Below are 21,287 nucleotides of genomic sequence, written 5' to 3' on the forward strand. Positions count from 1 at the left end.
AACAGATACATAGTATAGTGTCTCTATAAACAGATAGATACTGTAGTGTCTCTATAAACAGATATATACCGTTGTGTTTCTATAAACCGATAAATACTGTAGTGTCTCTATAAACAGTTTCATACTGTAGTGTCTCCATAAACAGATAGATACTGTAGTGTCTCTATAAACAGATGCATACTGTAGTGTCTCTATAAACAGGTACATATTGTAGGGTCTCTATAAACAGATACATACAGTAGTGTCTCTATAAACAGATACATACTGTAGTGTCTCTATAAACAGTTACATACTGTAGTGTCTCCATAAACAGATAGATACTGTAGTGTCTCTATAAACAGATACATACTGTAGTGTCTCTATTAACAGATAAACTGGGTTCCATGTACAAGCATGTCCATAGAACCAGTTCAATTCTAATCAAATTAGTCTGATGGCAACGCCATTACTACACTTCTAACCAAGCAAGAAATATCGATCACTAGACTCTAGAGAAGGCCCTCTGGGTGTTTGTATGCTACTAGTAATGAATAGATATAGAAGGAGATATGGGAACAATAACCAAAACCTTGTATTTTCCATCATTCATAATGGGCACACTAATGGCACATCCATAATGTGTTTGCAAATAATCAACATTATCCCAAGCCTACTTCAAATTAAGTATTGGGTGTAAAACATTAGAAATACAACATTTAAATGACTGATTGGTCTAATCCACTATGTGGTGGCAGCATGACTATTTAACCAGGAAGGGGTTTAGGCAGCGCAATGTTGAATACATTTCACTCAGAGTTGAAGATAAGATTATTTATGTATTAATCCCAGCTGGGTAATAAGGTTACCGTAAACAGAAGGTCTATAAGTCTATTATGGTTGGTGGAAGATACAGAATATTGGTGTAAATTAGCAGATCCCCCCCCCCTCCCCCTGAATTGTATGAGCTCTAACATAAGTTAATATAATAATAAATAAATGAAACGGTAGAATTATAGTTCTCAAGACGTGTGTTCAATTTATTTCAGTATAAGTAATTAGGCAGGCACAGGAGGCCTGGAGCAAATATAATAATAAAACCGATAATTTACTCTGAGTTATATGAGAGCCATTTCTCACAGCGATTGGTTGGGAGATGTTTAATTAATACTCCATCTTCAGGGAGAACATGTAAACGCATGTGCTACTGAGTTGTCTGCTGTTTGTGTCATAGGATTAATGAGTTAATTCAGTAATTTAGACACTGAATGAAGGGAAAGAAGAAGCTATAAGAGACGAACAATCTATAATTGAAAACATATTTTGTCACATTTGTAATATTTTGTACTATATTATACTATAACTATAATAATTGGATCTTTGTCAAGTTCTAGTTCTGGCCGAGTTGCAATATAAGCAACCAACTATGTTTAGAAAGACTATTTTACACTAACACACCTTACTAGAGATGTTTTGGATAATCAAGTCTATTCTACTTTATACAAACCCATACCCGGAGAGAAAGCATTGAAGAGCTCCCCTTATCTTAAAGTTCCCATGACATGAAAATCTCACATTATGAGGTTTTCTAACATTAATATGAGTTCCCCTAGCCTCCCTATGGTCCCCGAGTGGCTAAAACTTGCGTACGGTGTAAAACGAGCACTAGGTATCCTGCTCGCCTTTGAAAAAATGGAAGCTCAGGCGCGCTGATTTGGAATGTGGGCCCAAATGTCGTCATAAGGTGCAAAGTTAACTCCCCTTTCTCTGCCTTGCCCGCCCAGAGAATTTGGCCCGCCAATGAGACAATGAGCTAAAGGGATTGTTGCCCGCGATTGTCTCCCACCGGAGCTCCACTGCCTGTTGCCCACAGCCGCGAGGCCCCGCCGCCGCAAGGCACCACCGTTTGCGAGGCGGTGGTGCCTCGGCAGCGGGACTCCGGCGGGAGACAATCACGATAAACAATCCCTTTCTCCTCCATGTCGCGGTTCAGTCTACTTCAGATTGATGTGGAAGTGGAATAACCAGAGACGTCTGAGAACCCGACGCAGTCGTTTGAGATTCATAATATCGTCTGGAGGCGCACACACAGCTTTTGGCCATGATAATATCTATTATATTATATAGATATCTATTTATAATATTATATTATTGAGATATAGAGCTCCAGGACTCCCGCCAGAGCCCCCAGTGTTCAAGAATATTTACAGAACACGGCCAAAGGCTGTGTGCGCCTCGCCATAGCGATACATCCACTGTAAACAGAGCGCATGGTACCGTGGCCGCAAGCTGCTCCGGGCCACACCCCACCCTCCTCCTTGACCCGCCTCTCTCCTCCTCATTAACATTAAAGCTACAGACACCGAAAAGGCGCGTTTGGGGAAAGCTCAATGTGTGACTGGCTAGCAGTGGCTGTAATTCTTCACCACGGCTGAATTTCGGGAACGTCTTCAAATCCTGTGTTAGGGGCCCACTAATGTTTAAACTAGTTACATATTTAAATATATGCATACAAACATATGCAACATATGGGTTACCTATAAATAGACAAGTGTTATGAACGACATGAGAAGGTTTTAACTGATATGAATTAACGTCAAAATCTGCTGGTTCATTTTTAGTGAAGTGACAGAAGTTAAAAGTGGGACTTAAAATTGGTTTAGATTATTTATTTCTAATTTCAGGTAAATGCAATTTGATGGCCAGGAAAAAGCATCTAAAACAGACATGGCTATTATCCTCAGTCTATTTTTATTGACCAACTACAGGTGAACAACATAATCTGTAGGGCAGCGCTCACTGCTTTTCTAGGACTCGCTAGTCTAACCTGTGTTGATGTTCTTTTTGTTAATTTCCGCACACTAATTACCCAGGGTTGCAAGCCTGCAAGATTTTGAAGGGATGATGCTATGTCCGTACACTTGAAAGTAGTGAGATGGACACCTTTTCACTCTTGCATGATCATGATCAAACCATCAAAACATCTTACGATATGATTTTCTACATGAGGGAAAAGCTTAAGGTCTTGGGAAGAAATGAGTTTCCCTTTTATTGTAACAATTTTAAACAGCAAGTAATTAACCATCAAAAACACTGACCCATTGTGACAACCATCCCCATCACAGGGTTGGTTGTTACGATGCGTGGGGTTCGTTGTTCCTAGTCATCAATGGGGTTTTGGTAAAACAAATTTATACTAACATATGCTAAATACTAATACAAATGTAAGCTAGGGAAACCAAATACGTTTGAAAAATGAATAGAAACACCATCTCTATTATAGGCCTACTCAGGAGGGTCCTTTCTATTGGTCTATTTGAATGTGATCCATGGTTAGGCCTTTTCATTTGAATTATCCAGTGTAATGAGTAAAATGAGGGAATGTACAGTGTTGAAGCAAACCAATTTTGTTAAAGCCTAAGTTTCATAACAATTCATTGCAAATGTATCTGACAAAACAGCAACCTGAAAAATTACTAAATATCTCCTCACCATAATTTGCAAATGCCTATGTAGCAATGTCCAATGCCACACTCCACCTAGGTGGCTCTTATTGAGCTCCCCCAGACAAAGGAAGGTGACGTTAAAGTTGGTTCATCGTACGGGTGGTGTTAATGATCCATGGCCTGGTGCTCCATGTTACCACGAGGAGAACTCCCTGAGAGTGTGTGCGCTGATGGCTGGTTTAGCCTGTGCACATTGAGCAATCAATGTGCAACAGGTTTGCAGTCTCATCCAGCCCAAGAGTCCATTCAGGCTGACCCTTTTTCAATATCCGAGGAGCATTATCAATGGCTACAGACCCAAATTCCTCTGGACACAATTGGATAGGCCTATAACCAATCAGAGCAAAAAACGTGTGACACATCAGCAACAGCCATCTTTGTTTTTTATTAAAAGGCCTCATAGGTACTCCCATGGGACCCTCCTCTGTCTTGTATCAACCCAGCCACATATTACATAAATGGTTGTGATTAGCCCGACCCAGACCAAGTCAGCTGTAAAACTGTCTAAACAGGAGGGGGTCCAACTCACGGCAGAGCAAATAAAAGTTGGGGAGTGAGGGGGGGTAATGATCAGGGCAGAACCCGACTGACTGTCTTGAAGTGTGGCGGTCTCAAGCAACGCGATTTCGCAAGAACGAAAAAATGGCTGGTAGTCGCTGTCTTCGTGAGATTCTGAAACGTGTCGAACTTGCAGAGTTGCCGAGTGGTTGAATCTATCTACCCACACTGGGTAGGCCTACTGCTCACACTGCTAACTATGGTGGTGCAGACTTAAAAAATAGAAAGCGCTACAACCAAAGGATGAGTGGGAATCATCGTCTCGAATGAGGACGTCAATGAGTAAATCGAGTCAAGACAGCCTGTGAGCTGCACTAATTGTTAAAAATCGAATAAACCATTCTAACTGGGACGTCTGCTACAAGAAGAACGACTAATCAATGCAATGAAATCACATTTCTGCAAGGGCGTGGGAACCGGGGGGGGGACGGAGGGGACGTGTCCCCTCCAATATTGGAGACAGGCACATTTGTCCCACCTAAAAATTATACCGGGGGGAGAAAAATATTTTATTTTATTTTGAAAGCGCAGCACAGCGTCTTGTTGCCGCTTCTTATTCTAAAAAACTGAATGATTGAGAGTGCAATTAAAGAATTTATTTGATATTTATCAGTTCATTACTGCCATTCAAAATGTATTTTCCTTTACATTTACAAATGTATCTTTTTAGTAGAATAAAATACATTTGTGAATTTTTTCAGTGTAGTTAATTTATGACATATTTCTGTTCATGGGTTAGCCTAGCGATTGTAATACTTGCACTTGGTTCTATGAACATCTTTACTGTACCGACAGTGATATATTGTTTCACTTCTTATGACAAATGTACTTATTGTCACAAATGCACTTATTGTAAGTCGCTTTGGATAAAAGCGTCTGCTAAATGCCCTAAATGTAAATGTAAATGTAAATGTTCAAACCATTAACGGATCTGTCAGGTTTCCGATATGTGTCCCCCCCCCCCAATGTTAAACTCATTCCTATGCCCCTGTATTTCTGTAACATCATTAATGGGCTTACATAGCCTACTTACATACAACTGGGATGCTGAATAAATGCATTAAATATAATTAGCCTTATTAATTGTAACGCATTAAATATAGGCTATGTTATGTGGTGCGGGTTGCATCCATGGACCTGGTTGCACCAGCTGTTGAACGTGCATGTACTATGACAGAGGGTCATGGCCTCTGACGGAGAAACTGACGCCATTTTTGCAAAAAATATCGAAACTCGAAGTAACTGACTCCATGACAGGAGTAGGTCTGCCCATCACATGTAGCCTTGAAAGGAAGTGCTGGTCAGGACCTGGTGCTAAAGCTAGCAGTCTAGAGCTAGCATGCCGATGGCGCGTTCTTATCGTGGACGCATCGAATGTAAAGGTTCCTGTGAGATGGAAGAAGCACTTGGAAAGACGATGCCTTTTGGCGATAAATATACAATTCGATGTAGGGCTACTTCAAACCGACTGCACACGGGAGATATATATATATATATATATATATATAGAATATTTTTTTAATTAAAAAAATACAAACAGCACATTGTATTCAAAAGAGGATTGTAAATAAACTTTACTAATCACCTCACAGTATTTCATAAACTGTGAAGAAGTCGCAGCGACTAATTCGTGACTACTGAATTATTTACGCCATAACGCAACGGGTGAAGACCGTAGCCAGAAGTAAAAGCGTTTTTGTTACTCGTTGCTCGCCGTAGTCCCGGAAGAACCGGCGCGCTGTGTTCAATTTGTGCAGGCGGTGTGTTTTGTTCGGTTCATAACTGTATGGTCTGATAACAAAGAGGCATGGCCCTCAATTATCAATCCTCTACGTTTTCCATCACCCTTCCCATGTCCTGCCAGATATGTCTGGGAAAGGTAAACACACGTTTAGTTATTGCAGCAATCATTCCGGGTTGATCTTATCGCCAGTCTAGTGAATGTTTGGTTCTCCTTTTCCATTATCTTTTAAGGTTCACCACGAAGTTGTGTTGTTGCTTTGGTCCCTCTTTTAAATAATTATTTACTATAACTATTAAATAGTTTAAAATAATGTTTAAACATCGTGGCCACACGTTTGCATAATGTTTATCTGTATGTACGCAACGCATTTGGTAGAGCTACAAGATATCTCGCAAGTTGAAGGATCTTGCATGTTGAGATGTTCAAGGTTGAGATGTTCCGTCAACCTTTTGCAGGTTCGACAACCGGTTATCTGTCCGAACTGTCACGTGTTCTGCTCCAGCTGCATGGACACCTGGATGCAGAACGTGAGCCAGTGTCCCGCGTGCCGCGTCCCTATCACCAAAGACAACCCCTGCAGAGAACTGATTGGTGTGCTATAATCTTAATCAATATTTATTGTCTCATAAGTCAGCTATATCCTGGCCTATACTTGGCCTATTTTACTCAACCATGTTATGTAAGTAGTCTCTGAGGGCGCTGAAGGGTTGGGTTGAACTTAACACTGGCAGTGTGTTAGCCCTGCTGGTCCGCTTACCAACGTGTCATGGGATGTGTGTTCCAGCCGGCAGCAGCGATGGAGAGGAGATCCAGAACAGAGAGACCAGCAGGAGACTGAGGAAGACGAGAGGAACGCTGCTTCTACGAGAATATGAAGTACACCTCTGAAAACACCCACACAGAAAACTCACATATTTACATTCTGCGGAAAAAGAATCGTGGTATAAATATGTTGTTGAAATGTGGTCATCGTCTTGCTCCCAGATCTAAAAGAAAAGTATTGAGCTGAATATTGATTGAGGGATGTTTAAATAAGCTATTTAACTACGATTATTCTGACACATTATGAATAACTCACCAAAAGGTAACTGCTAACTTACTTATTATGAAAACTAAACATAACTCAATGAAGTAATTCCTCAGAATGTTCAGTATTTCTCAAATAAATTAATTAAACACAGCTATTTTCAGCAGGAACATTTTATAAAGGCTTGAGGCAAACAAACAACTCTAGGTCCGAGTCCTACATCAATAATAATCAATTTTATTTAGATGGCGCTTTTCAAAATACTCCCAGACACTTAATAAGACGTAAAACACTTTATGAACAAACACAAATTCACATTTCAACATTTAAAATTACACAAATGAAGATAGAAATAGGTGAGGAGTGCATGCTGATGAATGCATCTGATGTTCTAGAGGAGCTGGTAGGAGCATCTGCATTTTAGATGTAGCAATGCACCAATCCTGTCCACCAAAACTGGCCTCGAATGCAGCTTTTGTATAGATGCCTGAGGTCCTTGCTTGAGCGGTATACATTTTCCATACCTTCATAACTTCCTGACCTTTCACGGGTTATAGGGTGTATATGACGATACTTGTGTCAAAAAATTAATAAATCTTGAAAAACCAAGCAGTCATGATAGAAGTAATTGTGGCATATATTACATTGTCTAGCCTAAAACATTGTGTGTCTTGTATGAAAATTGCCTACTTGGCTCTATAGAGACGAGGGCTGCCTGACCGGTTGCTTTGGAAGCCCCGTTTCTTGGCAGGTAGATATTTGATTTAATATCCTGCTTCAAAAGTGTGGCGATCATCAACATTATGTATCAACATAATACAAAATGGATCCATTAGATGTATTTTTATAGAAAGAGGAGGGTGTTTTTTTTTTGATGTTTTGAATCGTACCTTTGGGATTTCTAAATACCCCGGTATACTGTGATACCACCCAAGCCTATTTGGTTCTCTCTCCCAACTTTCCTTATATTGTGGAATCAAAGATATCCTTCAGCTTACAGAGATAATACAGTGAAAATTTTTTTTTAGGAAAGATAAATGTCAAATAAAATATAATAATGATACATATATGTATATAAAAAATAAATGAATAAAAAGCAACAACTCTATGTTGAATCTTCTCAGTATCAGATCGGTGCTCTGCATTTGCCTGATTGAGACCCACATGTTAAGTAAGGGATAATGTATAGAACGCCGGTCATTATCGGGAAAATAAGCCCCGACAGGGCGAAGCAAGACACCTCCGCTGCGCGTCGGTGTCCTGTTCGCCCTGTCGGGGCTTATTTTTGATAATGACCGGCGACGTTCTATACATTATCCCGCTATTACACGGCTACTTGCAAAAATGAAAAAATAACTTCACATGGTGTGTCTTTTTACAATTTAATTGTTACCATCATTCGTAATGTTGATCAGCAGAGAAATAGTCTGCCAAAGACGTTGACGTCGCTTAGCAACCAAAGACGCTGGGGTTGACAAGTTATCGGACTACTTGGGGAGTGATACTAAAGACGTCATTAGAGGCAAAAAATCCTTTGTTTTCCCTGACAGCGGTCAACTATACTTAGCAATTGTGAATTATCAAATATAATTCACCGCCGGAAGTTGTGAAGGGCCCATGAGAACGTGAACGGACCGTTCCACAGCATTGAGAAGACCCGTGTAATAACTAACTGTAACTGATGGAGGGAAGGAATGCTGTCTTTACTCTTGGCTTCCCACTTACCCCTTCATTGACTGCTTTGTCTTCTCTATTGAGTCCAGCCGAACCCAGTGAATGCTCTGTTCCCACTGTGACGCCAAACAAACCCCATCACCGACCGCTCTGTTTTCACTCTAACTCCGACCGAACCAAAATAACTGACTGCAGTCTTCACTCTGACTCCCCCCTAACCCGGTCATCTCTCCCCCCCAACAGGATGAGGTTGATCGGCTGCTTCAGGAGAACGAGGAGTTGAAGAGCAGACTACAGATTGTTGGGGAGACGATGCCTGCCCCCAGCCACCAGGAGCCTGCGTGCAGCACCCAGGACCCTAACCCGACTGCAGGCCCCCCCGAACAGAGGAGCTCTGATCTCAGTGAGCTCCAACAGCTCGGCCACAAGTTGAAGTCCGCTACCGACATCTGCAGCAAGGTGAAGGAGGACATGGAGAGGCTGAAGCAGGTACGGTCGAACAGGAGAAGCACCCCCACGGCCCACCCCTCCTCCCTTCTGCCGCTGTTCTCCTCCTCTCTTCCCCTCCTCTTCCTCCTCCTGAGATCTGCCTGTTTTAAGAGGAAGTTAAGATAATACCAACATGCTGGTGGTACTTAACAGACACGAAAGTGACCTTAAATAACATAATATGAATTGTTTTCTTCAAGAAGCCTGTTCGCAAAGCGCCACGCGTCACACTCTAGGCCGTTGTATATTATAATTATTACATTATTTTGCATTTTCTGCATTGTCTGTGAAATTATATATCCAGGAAAAAGTCCTGATGAATTGTTTTATTTGCAGACACCAAAAAGCTCCTCGTTTTTTTTTTTATTATTATTTATTTCGCTACACAAAATGTAAATTTGCCCTCTATTAACAGTCTTGAATTCACTACATTTCCCCACCGCAGACAAACAAGATGCTGAGGTCTCAGAACGTGGACTTGGTGCAGGAGAACATGAACCTCCGAGCAGAGGTGTCCAACCGCTCTCCACAGAAGTAAGTAACCTCATTATGAATAGGTATAGCATCCTCATCATAGATATCATAGTATCCTCATTATGAATAGGTATAGCGTCCTCATCATAGATATCATAGTATCCTCATTATGAATAGGTATAGCGTCCTCATCATAGATATCATAGTATCCTCATTATGAATAGGTATAGCGTCCTCATCATAGATTTCATAGTATCCTCATTATGAATAGGTATAGCGTCCTCATCATAGATATCATAGTATCCTCATTATGAATAGGTATAGCGTCCTCATCATAGATATCATAGTATCCTCATTATGAATAGGTATAGCGTCCTCATCATAGATTTCATAGTATCCTCATTATGAATAGGTATAGCGTCCTCATCATAGATATCATAGTATCCTCATTATGAATAGGTATAGCGTCCTCATCATAGATTTCATAGTATCCTCATTATGAATAGGTATAGCGTCCTCATCATAGATATCATAGTATCCTCATTATGAATAGGTATAGCGTCCTCATCATAGATTTCATAGTATCCTCATTATAGATACCATTGTTATGAATAGATCTAGAATCCTCATTATAGATATCACAGTATCCCCATTATGAATAGGTATAGACTGGTTTCTAGGCAATGTCACACCAGATGGGGCAGAAAGTATAGGCAACAGATATACAACCATCATGATGGCAAGGAATGTTGTGCTGTTAACTGTGCTAATTCCAGCCAGGCCAGGGATAGACTTTTTTCATTTCCTTTCATCTAAATAGGACGGGTATGGATCCAAGACAGATATGTCATTAAAAGGGTGGATCTGAGTCGTAATATAAGGATTTGTATGTGCGTCGATTTTCTGCGTTAGACACGCCAGGTTTCTATCAGATAAGTGTTGGCTATAATATCCTATTTTATTAATATAAATATTAAAGTAACGTCATAATAAATGCATATCATAGTATCTTCATTATAAATGCATATCATATTATCCTTATTTTAAAGTTGATATCATAATATCAGAAAAATCATAGCAACATTATAAAAAATAGATAGTATTGTCATTATAAATAGATACATATCAGTTGTCTTCAGTGGCCATACATAAGCAAGGAAATATAGATAAGCATACTAATTATTTGTACTATTTGGGCTTGTTGACCTGTGAAATTACTTTGAAATGCCAGGCAAATCCTGTTTATACTCTTCCATGCTGTTCTATTTATATAAATATAGTTAATATAAATATTGTCACTTTAAAGGTGAATCCTAATTTAGGCTGCACCTTAAAAAATAATTAATCTGTAGATAGCAGAAATATTAACTCTAACTGTCATGATTCTGCAAAGTAAAATCCTGTACAGTCAGCAATGAGGGGCCCAGCAATATGGCTGAGGTTGTACCCTTTTTTTCTCACCGGCGCATAAATCCAGTAGATTTTCTTTTTCTTAAGTGACACTGGACTGGCCTAAACACATCTTTAAACCCCTCATTTGGGCTCTGTGCCATCATTGAACAGCGCATCTGCAAAAAATGATATCCGAAATTGATAAATTATTTTTACCAGCTCCTTCTTGTAGAAGATAGTCCAGATAGGTGTGCTGAAGTAAGTTAGGATAATACAGTGGAAGTCCATCAGGGCGTGTCTGGGCCCTTCTGGTATGGGCCCACACGTAGAAACCTTCCGGCAGGGTGCGCTTCACGGGGCACACATTTATTTTCTCCCAACATGGCACTGGTCCAGTCTGGGCCAAAATGACAGCGCTGTGTTTTGTTCTAGCCGTGCCTGAGGGAGAGAAGATTGGATGGATTATAGTCCACTAGTTTGTTGTAGAGATGGTTTTAGGTCCCCACAACGGCACAGTCGATGTTATTTTCCTAAAGGTGTCAATGTCTCATTTTGATCATGTCAGTTCATGTTTTACTTGGTTACAATTACATTTGTGAGGTGGAGATTTTGCCATGTCTGCTTAGATTTCTATGACCAGAACACTTCATTAGTGTGTTTGTGCGTGCGTGCGTTCGGGTTTTGTGGGTCCATGCTCGGAAGACAAAACTCACCCCAGTGTATCGTTACCTTTTAATCGTAGTTTCAAAAGCAATTTGTGAAACCATTTTCTTTGTCTTGCTGCTCAGTTTGTCATGGTGATCGATAGATAGTTTTATGAGGGCATTGGGGAGAGAGGTACTTTAGTTGCTCTCTGAGCTAAGAGGTAATTCAAAGTCCATTTTGGTGATTCTGACAATGGAAACGGAGGCTATTAAGATGCTAGCTATGTGCCATCACTTTCTCATTCATCACAGGACAAGCTCTGAATTTTTCATTGAATTCAAAAAAATGTTTTTATATGACCCTTTTAAATTGAATTTCAAAAGCGGGGCTGTCAATGATTGGCATTAAGATCTTTTTGCCTTTGAACTTGTAAATAACCCGTTGGATCCAATATACTTTCTATGAACTGTTAAACTGATTATTGTGTTTATCAAAAAAGTTGCCACACAGTTCTTGTAATGTATACCAGGTGTGTTTGTATCCACATCATTTAGTTTTTACTAAATATTCTGTATTTCATTCAGAAGATGTCATACATGTAAAAAGTACTTTTACATGTATAGTCATTATATATGTAAAATCGATTGCCTTTCAATTATATTTGTTACTAAATAATTGCATTTTACAATGTGATCGCTATTAAATAGACAGAAAATATATTAATATATATTTTTATTAAATAAAAATAAACATAAAACACAATGTTTGTAAACATGCACATGCACACTTGAATTAACCTCTTAACAGAAAATATATTAATATATTTTCTGTATGTTTTTGCTTTGATTTAAATGTCTTATTTCTACTACGGTCCTGTACTTTCTGCTATTACACCAACGTCTCCCATCTGGGATGAATAAAACGCATCATTTCAAATTAAGATACCTGGGTAATCTTATATATATATTGTATTTTGTCTGGACCCTGACCCAAAAGCCGTTCCAGAGTTTAACTAAACTTGATCCATAGAAAATTAGATCAAATAATTAACCGCATCCAATGATCTCTTGCCAGGTTCAGCCGCTACACGGTGGCTGCTCTGGAAGCAACCATTCAGCAGAACGAGTGGAAGATGAAGCAGCTGAACAAGGCTCTTGAGCAGAGCGACAAGACCATCGAAAGTCTGCAGGCCCGGCTCCGTGGCGACGAGGGCAGTCCTCCTAGCCTCTGGGGGGCGCCAGGTAACCAGGCGGAGAAGCAGAAACTGGTCATGATGACGAGGAGTCTGAGCGACACAGAGAGGCAATCCATCTGCAGCAACCCTGAAGGTCAAACTCTGACCTCTGAAGGTCAAAGCTCAAATTTCCCGGCTTCTCCCGGGAGATCCGAGGGCGAGAAGATGATGGGATTCACAGCAACCAATTTTTATGGAACACCTCCAAAGCTGAAGCCCTCCACCCCCTCATCGGCGTTCTGCTCCTTGTCTCTGAAGAGTCCGACTATCATTGGCGGGAAAGCAGCAATAAAGTCGGGCACCTCACTGAGGAAGCTCAGCTTTGAAGATCCTCTTGAGAAGGTGAGAAGTACGGCCTCACCAACGGAAAACTGCTCTCCAAACCTTCCCAAACGCCTCGCTGCAAGTACTAAAGCAGAGATCTCCAAGATCCCTTTCTGGTGTGCATGGCAGGGACCCAAACCTGATGATCCTCCCAGTGTTGGACCAATCAGTGAGGACTCCCAGATGGTTGGAGACGCCCCCTCTGCCGCTGCTCAGGTGAAGCCGGGCGGCTCTCACACCTCCAGCGAGTCCTCCATGGACGCTGCATACCGCAGCAAGGTCTCCGAGTTGGACTGTATGATGTGGGACAGCGATAGCTCCTGTAGCCAAGGATCACGGTTCTCCCAGGGTGCCTCACCTGCTGCAGATCGAGACACCACTCTCGTTCCCAAACCAAAACCAGAGGCTGCCTCTGCGACATCAATCGACGCAAGCAAATGTGATCCATCTTTCTGTGCACCGGACAATCTAGGCAAGGCCAGGTCTGTCGGGGAGAGGGCTACTGGGGGAGGCGATGCTGACCAGGGTGGCCCAAGACCAGCTACTAGTCTTGAGTCTGGTAGAGCAGATAGTCTTTGGTCTGGTAAGGTAGGTGGAGTCCAGGGTGGAGACAGCACTCTTGGTTTTGGTAGAGCCGTTGGTCTGGGGTCTGAGAGGGTAGGCGTACTCCAGGGTATTGCAGCTAGTCTGGGGTGTAGTTGGCCAGGTGGGGCCCCCGTTCCAAGCGTAGTCGAGGGCGAAGGGCTCTCTCAGACCGATGAGCTGTCCTTTGACATCCTCTTTGACCCATCGTTGGATGGTCCTGCAACTGGTTCTGATGACCCAGCTATCCTTTCACACAATAGTCCATCCCCTTCCTCTGCCTCTGGCTGGGACCGGCAGCTGTTCATCGGTCAGTCGACAAAGAGGAAGTCCCACAGTCCCTTCAACACTAACAGCCCCACAAAACTTTCGAAGTTTGTGTGAAAGATTTGAGTCGTTGCTGTTTTTGGTTGGTTGCTAATGGTTAGTGGTTAGTTGGTTAGTTTGCTAATCCTGATTCCTGATTATGGTATTCAGATTGATTTGGCTAACAGACAAGGAATGTTCTTCTTGCTTTACTGACCAACAATTATTGAGTGTAACTATCCCGGCACCCAATAAGTGGACTCACTCTCCCGGTATTAAAGATCAGGTGTCGGGCACCCTATTGGGGATTCCTCGTTGGTGGTACTTCTCATAATCCTTCCAGTTCTGCACCAATTACCACAGACATGATATTTTGAGCCAATTCCTTCACTTAGGTGGAGTCCGACTCAGAAATCACTCCCATTCTCAAACCAAGGAACTCTCTTAGTCTGACTGTAGGATAATCATTTTTCACTTTCATCTCAACCAGGTGACATGCTTATGGTTCTGGTGTGCTAGGGCTGCTGGTTTAGCTGGTTCCTTGTGCACAGTTCTGTGGAGGAGCTTGAATTCTCTGTTAAGAATTGGAAATGGAAAGTTGTTTTGATGTTCTGATGAAATGTTATAGGTTTTTTGGCCTTTTTGCTATTGTTAATCGCCAATGCTAACTTTTGAGTATATTTTGTGATTGTTGGCCCACAGTTGGGAGATATGTTCTAGTGCAAGAGTTACTGATACTAACATGAACAGTGAGCTCAAACCCAGTGTAGTTCAGGAGTCCCTGCTCTCTTTCTAAATCGGAAGGTATTTTGTAAGATGATAGTTGGATATACATGTTTGTTTCCACTGTTTTAGTCCTGGAATAGTTTGGTAATTATGTATTTTAAACATTCCGAATATTTGATGTGTTAGTTTAACAAAATAACTTAACACTATTTGTGCTCTGTAGTCATTATGATAAAAGTTGAGCCTGAAATTGTTCCATTAAATACTTTTGACCCTAATTCCATACATGTCTGTTATTGTGTAGCCCACTTTCTTTTATGTAAAATTGTTTAATAGTCGAAGAGCGAGGTAACTGCTCTTAGAAGTATTAAATTGTCTTAACTAAAGCAGATCTGAGTTTAAATCCTCAGCCTATAAAGAATAAATTAAGGATGTATATGACTACTCTGGCCTACGGAGAGCATGTTTTGGATTGAGTGCTCAGGTCCAGGGAGGGCGGATTTAGAAGATGTGATAGTTTGACTCTTCACTCTTATACTAATTTAAATACTATTTCCAAGGGAAGAACACGCTAGAGGATGTAATAGTCTTTCCTAGGGGGAAGGCCATAATATTTCTATGTGACGTGACACAAAACATTACAGGCTTCACTAAGTGCAGTATTTATTATGCAAATTTGCCATGCGTGTTTTATATTCACATACCTTTAATCACTCCATGAAAATGTAATCGTTTGACCGTTGTGGTTTGAATAAATGAAGTGTACTTTTATTGGCATTCATTTCAGCAAGGTTCAGCTTGAGTATTTAATTAGTGTAATGCTTAATGATGAGGTAGGGGTGTCAACACACACGCACACACACTGGCTTTACCGCCTGCTGCTCTGTGCATTCATTAATAATAATAAAAAAGTGTAATACACATTAATATTTATCTGATCTAATCTTATTTATTTTTTATGTATCTTACTAACATGGTAAATAAATAGAGAAATGTGATGCTATTTACCGTCTTTGTTTAGGTCTCGTTGATAGCGGACCTCATTATGCAACGAAAACATTTTTTGGTTTAAAGTGTCAAGTGACCACAAGAGTGAAGCCATTCATCGCAGAACGCTGCTCTACTAGCCGCCCTGCTGTGGCTTGTCTGTTCTTCATGCAGCCCGCAACATCTCGCGAGAACCAAGCCGAGGCATGACGAGATGAGGGGCTCAGGTGTAGGAGCGTGTCGCGGGACCGGGTCAGTGTGTGTGAGAGACTGCAGGCATCTCACATCATCTCCTCCCACTACTGCCAGCTACACACCACCACCACAACACTCAATCAGAGGAGGAGGAGGACCGCTGCGTCTCTATGGTGATATCCTCCTTAGCGCGAGCAGCTCGTTCTCCCCCTTTTTCCCGCGCGCTTTAGTTTGGAGAAGCCCGCGCCAAGATGATGTCCATGAACAGCAAGCAGACGCACTTCGGGATGCACCCGTCGCTCCCGGAACACAAGTACACCACCCTGCATTCCAGCTCCGAGGCCATCCGCAGGGCGTGCCTACAGACCCCGCAGGTAAGAACTTCATATGGTATCCTAACAAAGTTTTTCTGCTCTCTCTGCGTCTCTCCACGCGCGTAAAAGTAGCGGCGCGCTCCGAGGCTCCGAGACGCGCTTCATGTTTTCTTCATGAACTCCGAGCGCTGTGATGTTTCTGAGAGCATGCTTCCTCTGAGGTCCGCTCGTGCAGTTTTCTGTTTTAATTCTGATGAGTCGGGCACTAATCCCGCTGCGTGTTGTGGGTTATCAAAGCTCCCGGCTGTCAGAAACATTTATTCATGTTTTTCTTTTATTCTGACGCCCCCTTCCCCTACCCCCACCACCCCACTCTCTCTCGTCTCTCTCTCTCTTATTCTGCTAATTCCTGCTCTATTTATTATCTTCCTCTACTCTCTCGGTCCTCTCTCCGGTACCGGTCCTTCCTATTTGCTCTCGGTCCTCTCTCCGGCGCCGGTCCCGCCTCTGCTCTCTCGGTCCCCGTAGCTGCAGAGTAACATCTTCGCCAGTCTAGATGAGACGCTGCTGGCTCGCGCGGAGGCTCTCGCGGCCGTGGACATCGCCGTGTCACAGGGCAAGACGCACCCCTTCAAACCGGACGCCACCTACCACACCATGAACACTGTCCCGTGCTCCTCCAACTCCACCGTGCCGCTGGCCCACCACCACCACCACCACCATCACCACCACCACCCGAACCACCTCGACCCCCCGCCGGACATCATGGACCACCTCAGCTCGCCCTCCCTCGCGCTCATGAGCGGCGGGCACGACGGGTCCGGTGGCGGTGGCGGCGGAGGAGGAGGTGGTGGAGGTGGTGGAGGTGGGGCAGGTGGGGGTCTGCTCTCTTCCTCGGCCCACGCGCACTCCCACATGCACGGCTTGACTCACCTGTCTCACCACCAGGCCGCTATGAGCATGAGCTCCCCCCTCACCCACCACCACCACGGCCTCCTCCCGGGACACCACGGCGGCGGCCTGGGCAATAACGGACTTCCGTCCATCAACGAGTCGGACACGGACCCGCGGGAGCTGGAGGCCTTCGCAGAGCGCTTCAAGCAGCGGAGGATCAAGCTGGGCGTGACCCAGGCGGACGTGGGGGGCGCGCTGGCCAACCTGAAGATCCCGGGCGTTGGGTCGCTCAGCCAGAGCACCATTTGCCGCTTCGAGTCGCTCACGCTGTCCCACAACAACATGATCGCGCTGAAGCCTATCCTGCAGGCCTGGCTCGAGGAGGCGGAGGGCGCCCAGCGGGAGAAGATGAGCAAACCGGACATTTTTAACGGCGGGGAGAAGAAGCGGAAGAGGACGTCGATCGCCGCCCCAGAGAAGCGGTCTCTGGAGGCGTACTTCGCCGTCCAGCCGAGGCCCTCGTCGGAGAAGATCGCGGCGATCGCGGAGAAGCTGGACCTAAAGAAGAACGTGGTGCGGGTCTGGTTCTGCAACCAGAGACAGAAACAGAAACGCTTGAAGTTCTCTGCTGCGCACTGACGGAGTTTTGGAGTTTTTTCTGGGGGACTGAATTTGGGGACGAAGGAACAATTTCACACCACGTTCAGTCTTTTATCTCCGACCAATTTTGACAGTGTGGCGTCCAATGGGCTTTAGGGATGTCCGTTATGTCTGGTTTATCTGGATCTATGGGGATATATCTTCATATATATCTGCATACATCTCCTTTATTTTCACGTTATTGGTGAATGTGAATATGGGAATAGCAGCGGACAAGAGGAGAGAGGTAAAGTATTTCCCCTCTCATGATCTGAAGTTTATAGCCATTAACAATTTACCTCATTCATTGTTGTTCTGTGTTCCGTTGCTGTTTTTTTTCTTCTTGTCGTTGTTGTTGTTGTTGTTGTTGCATTATTTATGAGGCTGTTCATTTATTCATCCGTTCGTTTGTTATGCTTTTAGAGGTTTGTGTAAATTCAAATTAAGTTGCGAAACCGATGGCTGTACATGAACAACGTTTGTGGGCCTGCATGGAGAACAAACTGACAGACAACGACCACATAGGCTAGCCTATATATAGATTTATTATTTTGAACTTGCACAGAAATTGAATTGTTATTGCGAAATGGTTTTGTATATAAAAAATCACTTTATGACTTCTACAGAAGTAATGTCCTTCGTTTGGAAAATAATTTATGGTCGGGCCTTTTTTCTAGCGACGTGAATTGGCTTTCACCTAAAAAGTAAAAAAACCGTTTCAGAAGCACGACAGTATTGTGGATCCTGCAAAAGATTATTGATAATGGTTCATGATAATGATAAGGCCTACTTATAAATGGATAGGAGAACGGAAGGTTTTTATTTGTGTGTTCAGTTTGCCGTGCAAACACTATGCATTAAGATGCTCCCCGGGTGCACCAGAATGAAGGAGTTTTAAATGTTCTCACCTCAATGATGTCTGCGTGTTGATTGTTCAGTAAAACCAACTCTACTTTGTGCACAAACATGTTTACAAGCTGCGGCCACGTGCGCCTCCTCCTTTTCCTCTTCCTCCTCACCTCTTTCCACGTCTTCCTTCTCCTCCTCACCTCTCTCTCTTCCTGTCTCCCCCTCTCCTCTGTCAGCCAAACTAATCCGGGAAGTGTTCTCATGAAGTCTTCTCATAAATAAATGAATCCAACATGTATTCCTGACTTTGATGCTTTCTGCTGTTTATGCTTAAAGATATATTGGATTTTATTTGCTTATTTTATCTAAGTGTTTGGCTGAAGTGGGGATGTGGAATGGTCCTGATGCACATGAATGTCATTAATGTAGACCTATGGATCTGCAAGGTACATAATACTTATTCATATAAAATAAATGTATAAAATCAGGCAGACGTCGACATTTCACAAATCGTAGCCTTATTTTTATTTTTTATTTTATCGTGTTGTTTTTGTCTGTGTGTTGTCACTAAATGGGATTTATAACGTGGCTGAAGCATTCGGCTGAATTCATGACATAGAAGTTAACTGCCCTCGTACAAATTATGAATGTTATCCTGCAGAGCCTGTATCCGTTTAGTATTATCATTCCAATAATAAGGCTTTTATATTTTAAAAAAAAATTGACACGACATAGGACAACCAAAAAATGTATCTGCCTTAATCCCTGTGTTGGTTAGACCTTTTATCTGTTCAATTATTTGAATATTTAAAAAAATACGATTTGCGAGGTACTGGTTAAAAAGACTCCGATACTTTATTATTACAGGCTTTTATGTTGACTGAAGACAGTATTTTGGTCCTCCACAATCATTGAAACTACATTTAAACAACGTTTTTTTAATTGTGGATAAATGAACTGACATGTTACATTTATTTTAAACGTTTAAGACATACTTTCATAAGTATTACATTTCAAGGCATGTGCCACAATAAAATATGTCTTTGAACCTTAACCAAACTAAAAAGAGGTGCGTGTATTCAACTTGATTAACCCGTCAACAATTTGAATATGCATATGGATTCTACTAATAATAATGTCTAATCATTTAAAAAAATAATGCAATGACAAAGAAATACAGGCTAGCGAAGATTATTTCTATGGGCCTATCTTTGCCTGTTGTCTTTGTAAAAGTAGACAATGCAACATTAATCGTTAAAGGTCCGTATCGATATTAATACATTTATTTAATATTAATCAGGCAGAGTGGATATAAAATGTAATATTTCAGACAGCTCGGAGGAGGAGGTGGTTTTATTGCTTTTCCCCTGGTCACGAGGAGGAGGAGTAGGAGGAGGAGGAGGAGGAGGAGGAGGAGAAGGAGGAGAAGGATTAACGTGAGTAAAATTTTACGTCTGTAGTCTCATGTGGCCGACAAATCTTCCGGATTTACAGAAGCACTTGAAGGATAATATACATTTCTTTTTTTTGTAAATACATTTTACAACGTTGGATGCCAATTGTAATCGGGGGCATAATTGTAGGCCTAATTTTAGGCATATAAGAGTAAACTAAAATGTCAGTGATATCTAAAACCCTTTAGAGTATTTTACAATAGTTTGTATATAGATTTTTTTCTTGCTCTTAAAAATGTTGATTAATCTAACATTGTTGGACTGTTTAGAATTCACACAAATTAGGCAACAAAATCAAAACATTTAGGCCCATAGTTGTATATTATACATGCATATGTAGTATGTAGCCTACTACAATTTACATTATGTATAGGCTGTAGGGCTATTTTTAAGTAGATCAATCGGTGATATTTCAGCACCAAAGTTTCCGTCTAGAATAGATTGATGCATTATTAAAAGCCTGCAGGTCCACTATATCTAAATCTATCCATTCATGATGTATGTATGTATGTATGTATGTATGTATGTATGTATGTATGTATGTATGTATGTATGTATGTATGTATGTATGTATGTATGTATCTCTCTCTGTGTATATATATATATATATATATATATATATATATATATATACACACACACACACAGATGCTATGGCGCCAATATGGGCTATCCAATATCTCTGGGGGCCTCTCTGCTCAGGGCCCTGCTGAAGTAGCACATCTTATATGTGGGAATGTATTTAATATATTTAGCATAGAATAATATAATATAGTGGATGTGTGTTGATGTAGGGATGGCCGCAGGGGAGACGGAGGTTCCCATCTGCCTGCCGCCATTTATCAGGCACGCAGGCAATCAGGCAGACAGACAGGCAGACAGGCAGAGAGACAGACAGACAGACAGACAGACAGACAGACAGACAGACAGACAGACAGATAGACAGACAGGTAGACTGACATTCAGACCGATGGAAAGACAGCAAATCTTCTCAGTGCTCATGTTCAGATAAAGGAGAAAAGCGACGCACAAAGTGGTCTCCAGTTTACCTCGCATAATATATTTTTTTAAATCGATCCTGAAAAATAATAATATTACAGAATAATACAATGAATACAAAATAATATTCATTCAATTATGTATTATTGTAATAACGTAACTCATAATAAGAGGCCTACTCTGCCCCGGGACAGGTTGGGTTCTCGGTTCCATCTCAGACCAGTGGGGGCTTGAGTCGACCACCGGGAGCAGAAATTAATCTGCAGCCTGTTATTGTGGCGATGCAACCAACCATAACT

The 21,287-nt window shown here is 42.0% G+C and overlaps 2 protein-coding genes across 3 annotated transcripts; both read left to right on the forward strand.

Moving 5' to 3' along the window:
- Nucleotides 1-5,782: 5,782 nt before the first annotated feature.
- On the forward strand, nt 5,783-14,867 carry obi1 (ORC ubiquitin ligase 1). 2 transcript variants are annotated; one of them, XM_079736206.1, is made up of 6 exons: nt 5,783-5,919; nt 6,240-6,375; nt 6,569-6,660; nt 8,729-8,974; nt 9,420-9,508; nt 12,560-14,867. In XM_079736206.1, exons 1-6 carry the CDS (start codon nt 5,848-5,850, stop codon nt 14,007-14,009), a joined length of 2,085 nt encoding a protein of 694 aa, XP_079592332.1. In that variant the 5' UTR covers nt 5,783-5,847; the 3' UTR covers nt 14,010-14,867. The 2 variants fall into 2 exon arrangements, with proteins under 2 accessions (XP_079592332.1, XP_079592333.1); XM_079736207.1 differs by lacking the exon at nt 6,240-6,375 and having other exon boundaries at nt 5,788-5,919.
- Nucleotides 14,868-16,090: 1,223 nt separating this feature from the next.
- Nucleotides 16,091-17,686, forward strand: pou4f1 (POU class 4 homeobox 1; the record flags this gene model as incomplete). The annotated part of the gene is made up of 2 exons (XM_079736143.1): nt 16,091-16,213; nt 16,682-17,686. 2 exons carry the CDS (start codon nt 16,091-16,093, stop codon nt 17,684-17,686), a joined length of 1,128 nt encoding a protein of 375 aa, XP_079592269.1.
- Between the last annotated feature and the right edge of the window lie 3,601 nt (nt 17,687-21,287).

Source organism: Pollachius pollachius, assembly GCF_949987615.1.
Source record: "Pollachius pollachius genome assembly, chromosome: 5".
NCBI lineage: Eukaryota > Metazoa > Chordata > Actinopteri > Gadiformes > Gadidae > Pollachius > Pollachius pollachius.